This window comes from Psittacula echo (assembly GCF_963264785.1).
Source record: "Psittacula echo genome assembly, chromosome: 4".
Classification (NCBI taxonomy): Eukaryota; Metazoa; Chordata; class Aves; order Psittaciformes; family Psittacidae; genus Psittacula; species Psittacula echo.
Genome location: NC_137738.1, coordinates 11,520,840 through 11,526,839, shown reverse-complemented (window position 1 = coordinate 11,526,839; position 6,000 = coordinate 11,520,840). Strand labels below are relative to the sequence as shown.

General features: G+C 49.8%; 1 protein-coding gene across 1 annotated transcript in view; it reads left to right on the top strand.

Annotated features, from left to right (window-relative positions):
* Positions 1-799: 799 nt before the first annotated feature.
* Positions 800-6,000, top strand: part of STUM (stum, mechanosensory transduction mediator homolog) — a gene marked incomplete at both ends in the record, with an annotated part of 38,127 nt that continues 32,926 nt past the window's right edge. The window contains one exon of the mRNA XM_080616941.1: positions 800-986. Within this exon, the coding sequence (XP_080473067.1) occupies positions 800-986 (187 nt within the window). The remainder of the gene's footprint in view (positions 987-6,000) is intronic.

Here is a 6,000-nt window from a genome sequence, read left to right as displayed (position 1 = left end):
AGCACAGCTACTTATTGAACCACATAGGGCATTATTTTCACCCCTTCTACACTCTTTCATACCAAAATGGCTTTTCCCCTTCTCAAAGGTCGAGCTGAACCAGCTTCTTGCCCTCTCTTCCCATCCCAGTACAGTCGGGGAGGGGGCAGCACCCCTCAGAGGGGTGCACACCCCAAATGTTCCCACAGTCCTGAGTACAGCCCAGCCTGCTTTCATAAAATGGTTTGGGTTGGAAGGGACCTTAAAGCTCATCCAGTTCCAACCCCCTGCCACGGACAGGGACACCTTCCGCTAGACCAGGTTGCTCCAAGCCCCATCCAACCTGGCCTTGAACACTGCCAGGGATGGGGCAGCCGCAGCTTCTCTGGGCACCCTGTGCCAGCACCTCAGCACCCTCACAGGGAAGAATTTCTTTATATCCAACCTAAGTCTACCTGTTTAAGCTCGAACCCGATGATTTCGGACGAGTTGGCCAAGTTCGGTGCCTGCGTGAGGGGCCGGACACCCCTCACAGGAGGCGATGGGAGGAAGCAGTGCGGCCCAAACCGCCTCAGTCACCGGCGTGGGGACACTTCCAACCGGTGACCGGCCACGGAGCGAACCGCGGCGGGGTGATGAGGGATAACGGGACGCGGGCACGCGGACGGAGCGGCGCCGGCGTGGCGGGCACGGCAGCCCGTGAGGGGCGGGAGGAGCGGAGGGGAGGGGTCGGCGCGGGGCCGCGCGGCGGCGGGAGCGCGCTTGGCGGCAGCTGGTGGCCCGGCGGGGCACCGCCACCCTCGGCTGCACCGCGCCGGCCATGGATCCCTTCCCCAAGGACGGCGAGAGCGCGGCGAGCGGGGAGCCCAGCCGGGGCGCGGCCCCCTCCAGCGGGGTGGTGGTGCAGGTCCGGGAGAAGAAGGGCCCCCTGCGCGCCGCCATCCCCTACATGCCGTTCCCCGTGGCTGTCATCTGCCTCTTCCTCAACACCTTCGTGCCGGGGCTGGGTAAGAAGCTCCGCAGCCCCGCACTGGGGACAGGCAGCGGGGCGGGGGGTCCATGGGGCGAGCGGTTGCTGGCGGCGGGGCGCGCTCTCCTCAGCGGGGCCAGACCCCGACGCGGCGGCAACTTTCCTCGACGACGGCTCCGCGGGGAGGGAGGGAACAAGGGAAGGAGCCGGCGAGTCCCTGCGCCGCGGAGGAAAGTTTTGCGGCGGGGGTCCCCGTGGAGCCGTTGTGTTCCTTGGGAACGCCGCGGAGCCGTAGCACGGCTTCCCGGGACAGCGGGCAGGGAGCGGGGCGTGCGGCTCCGGGGTCTGAGCGCCCATCCCCTCGCTTTCAGACCCGTCCGTCCGCTCCAGCCGGGGCACAGCCCCGTGCTGGGAATGGTGTGATTTCGGGCTGTCATGGCTCTTGCGAACTGTCATGTCAGTCCGAGGACCAAGGCGCACAGCGACCGTGTCACTCAGCAAATGCAGAGGCAAGCTGCCCGAGTTTCCTCAGGAGAGCCCTGGAAAATGTTGGTCCTGTAGCACTACTCTATAAGGAACCGATGTCCGGAGAAACTGGGGATTCACGGTTTCTCAATATGAAGTCCCTAGTGAGTGACTCGAGTAACGCATCCGTGAGCTGTGGCTGTGATCACAGAACAGTTTGGGTTAGAAAGGACCTTAAAGCTCATCCAGTTCCAATCCCTGCCACGGGCAGGGACACCTTCCACTAGACCAGGTTGCTCCAAGCCCCGTCCAACCTGGCCTTGAACACTGCCAGGGATGGGGCAGCCACAGCTTCTCTGGGCACCCTGTGCCAGTGCCACAGCACCCTCACAGGGAAGAATTTTAATCCCTTCTCTATTTTGCTTTACTGCTTTTTAGTTCAGAAATGCTCACTTACTGCAACCAGAGCCTAGGCTTTGAACAGTTACAAAGGCACCTGGAACTGAGAACTAAGCACAAACATTCCATCTGTAGGCAAAACCATCACATTTAAACAAACCCAAACCCATTAGTCCATACCTTAAATCTCTCATAGCCCTTTCTTGTCAGCCTTTTCTGCTACTCTGGCCACTGCAGAAGCCTTCTTTGTGGTATGGGTGTATCTCCCAGCTTGCCCTTCTTTTAAAGAGCTACTTAACTTGCTTGGTATGTTTCAGGTGGCTCAATTCTTTAATGAATCTGAAATCCTTAAAGTTCTTCTGAGTGGTAAACTGTGTGCAATGGGTACAAGCCAGTGCTATTCCAATGTGTTTGCTCTGAACCTGCAGATGTATTTCAGAGGGAAACTTCCACTGTTTGAAATTGCTCCAGATTTTCTTGTGGAAAGAATGGCATTGTGCTTCCAGCTGTAATGCTGCCTGCTCAGGTGTGTTGTTTTCACAGCCCTGGTGCACAGCCACCTGCAGAACCTGGAGTGATATATCAAACAGAAACTCTCCAGTTGAGTGCTTTCATGGGGTTTTAGGTTATCGTTATTTAGCACTTAATTTCCCACCATCTTCAGAGAGAGGTGTTCAAAGCCAGAGCTTTCAAAGTGAATGTAGTTTTCCGTTGGCGTCAAAGACACTACATCTTCACTGCAGATGTACAAGAAAAAAACCTGACTTACCCTGTCCTTTTCCTCATTTGAATGATCTTATACTTCAAACTGTGCTGCTTTCCACAGCACAGTAGAGAACACTCTGTGTTCTTCTTCATCCTAGGAGGGTAGATCTCCACAAGCCATCCTCGTGCCAGAATTGGCTTGAGGTGTGATTATCTCTGCCTGCTGCTGCAGGGCTGCTGGACGTAGCCAGTGTTGTGCCTTCCATCGCATAGAAGACATTGGTGAAGGAGAACAGTAGTTCTTCTACAGTAGTGCTTCTTCTAAGGTAGTGCTTCCTTTCCAAGGGCACGTGTATAAGGCTGCCAATCTATGCTGGCTTAAAAGCTTGAGAGGTGAATCTCACTCTGCAGCCACGTTGGTTGTGTTATCACCAACTGGCTGCACCAGCCCAAATGGATTTAATCCTATTTTGGGGTTGGTTTTTCTTTTTTTAACAGGCAGAGATGTTTTTTTAAGCTTGTTTTCCATTTCAGCCGTACTGTCTGGCTGTCAGCACCACTGTTCCTCCCAATCTTCTGCTGCAAAAGTAGCAAAACAAACAAACTACAAATCAAATCCATGTGGTGTTCTCACAGACTGGCGAAAAGCATCATTTGGAGATGCATCCTGAACTCTGTATGCAAAGCATAGCACTCAGTCTGTGCATAAATGAACCATTCTCTTAATGAAGCTGCTAATATCGTATGCATTTTGATAGAAAATTTACTCCCAGATAATATACACTAGAAGCGACTAGAATATGGCTATTTACAATCACAGGCATATCGTGTCCTATATCACATAGCCCACACACAAGGGGAAACAGGAGGAACACAAATCTACTGGCAGGAATAGTCAGAGTAAAAAGGGATCTTGTGTTATTGTCACACTTCAGCCATCTCAATGAACTGAGCAACACTTGTAAAATAAATACTGTTTGCAGTGGTGTGAAGTATTCATATCTAAGATGTGAGTCTGTTCCCAGGGAAGTTAATGGCAAAATTCTCATCGATTCCTGTGGTCCAGATTTATAACATGTTAAAATGATATTTCACAGGCTTGCTGTTTATTTGGCCTGCTTAGGTGGAGAGTGTGACTGTGTTTACATGGCAATGGAGGTTCTGGTTTTCAGTCCCTGAATCCATTCCTCCTTTACTTTGTACGTAGTTGTCATTCATGCGTAGACTCTGCAGTGCAATTGCAATGAAGGGTCAGAAGCCATTGGAATACACAAGAAAACTGGCAACACCAAATAACCCAAGCATTCCACTGCTTGGAGACTGGTGCATTTGAAGTGTTCATTGGTGCCCAGTACCTCAAAACAGTGATATCCAAACAGAGCTTGTGCTCTGATGCAGGCTACCAAATACTCAGGCGGTCTCAGCATCTGAAAGCCTCTATTTTCTTTCAGTTAAAGGAACTTCCCTATATTATGGAAGTCACCTGTGAGGGTGAAATCTGAGATCTTCAGTTTCTTTTTCCTTTACACTATTCCTGTTTTGCAGTAGTACTCTATTTGGACAGGAGAAGTAACACTTTCTCTTTGTTGATAGTCACTTCATTTTTTTCAGTTGGTTAATTTTCAGGGTTTTATGCAGTATCCCACAGCTGCAGGTTTTAAGATGCATTGTAAACTGGGTTTTAATCGCTTTTTGCATAATATGTTACAAAAGACTCATGGTGCATTTTTCATACCCGGGGGATATGTTAACTTTCATCTTGCCAAAACTTGAAATTCAGACCAAATACAACCTAAAAAAGCTTGATTAGCCCATCTACTTGTAATCTGTTTTGCAGAACAGCCTTACACATTGCTTCCATGCACTGGGATAGACACAACCACTTGGAGACGTCCTGGATCAGGATTTTCCATGGTCTGATGCGATCTTCCCCATCTGTATGGGATAGGGCTGCAGGACTGAGCTGTAATGAAGGTGTCCCTAGCTCAGGTTCATAAAAGAAGCAGCTAGCACGAAAGGGAGAAGGGGGAGCTGGTGCTGTCAGTGAGTGCTGTAGCAACACCCATTGTGCTGTTGGCTACCAACGTTCCAGCTCTGCCACAAGTGCACTGTGCCACCTTTAGTTTGGCTTAGAGCTTCTGGAGCAGGCTCTGAGGCCTTGGGGTCAAATCATGCGGTGACAGGCTCTAGAGAATGGAAGATGGTGACACCACCTGATAAATGGCGGTGTATCCTCTCTTTTCCAGTTCTTGCAGGACTGAGCAGTGTGCACCTCCAGCCGGTACGTACTGCAGATGGCAATTGAGAGAAGGGGCTGGCCATGCCCTTTAGCTGGCAGACTGTGTTCTCTTGGAGCTGCCGTGTGCCAGTCAGCGTGGGAGAAGATCTGGCTCCTTGTCATTCCCTGAGCTGATACATGGGAATCTTGCCCTCCTTCCTACCCGTTTTTCCGTCCCTCAACATCACGTGTGTGGGAGGGGGGAAACGAAGAAACGAGAACTTGAGGCAAATGTGAGAAGCGAGTGGAATTATCTCAAAGTATGAGGTATTCTCCAAGATGAATCCCTCCTGTCAGGAAGGGGGTGGACTTTTGGATCACAGCCTGAATTACGCTATTTTTATGCAGGGAGTAATTGAAATACGTAACATAAAATTATGTTAGCGCAGGATAGGAGAGCAGCCACCCATGTGCCGTGAAATAGCCGGTGGAGGAGATCATGAGTGACAGCTTCTCACAGACAGCTACAGAAAGAAGGGAAGATTCCCAGCCCACTGAACTTTTTTCTCCACATACAGCTGTCCTGTTCCTGGGTGTGTCAGCTCCATACTGAGTCTTCTGCCATCTGTTAATTCTCCTTGAGTCTCGATAGAGCTCAAGGGCTAGACCTTCAGCTTTACATGCTCAATTTATAGAAGCCAAGCATCTGCACAAGGCTCTCATTAGAAGCCACGGCTCTCTTCAGCAGCATGAGCTCTCCAAAGAGCTGAATAGAAGTACAGAACACAACACCCAGGAAAGTTGCAGGGATGAGTGCTGCATAAAATTACCAATACCCATTTTATTTTTGTTGTTGGAATGGTAAATAGATGCCTCAAGCAAACATCCACCGCCTTTATTATTGAAACAAAGACTTTGAAGGGAAGAAAACACATTTTCATATCTGCAGTAGGACAAATATTGCAGAAAAGAAATAGGGGCTTTCCAGCATCTGTGCATTAAAATCTCAAACTTGTTTTGGCTATTGTCTTTTTAATCATGCTTGTTTTTCCCATGGACACTCAAACCAATGAACCTGGGTGATGTACAAGCTCCTTTGTGGAAAACAGAAGTTTTTAGGTGTTTCTATGTATCTGTGTTTGTGAACGTTATTACTGGGATTCTTTAGCTAACATTGCCTTTCAGCCTGTGACTTGGAGACTGCTGGTAGCCTGCAGAAACAAGCTATTTGTTCATGAAAGCATAATTAAACAAAGCAAACTTA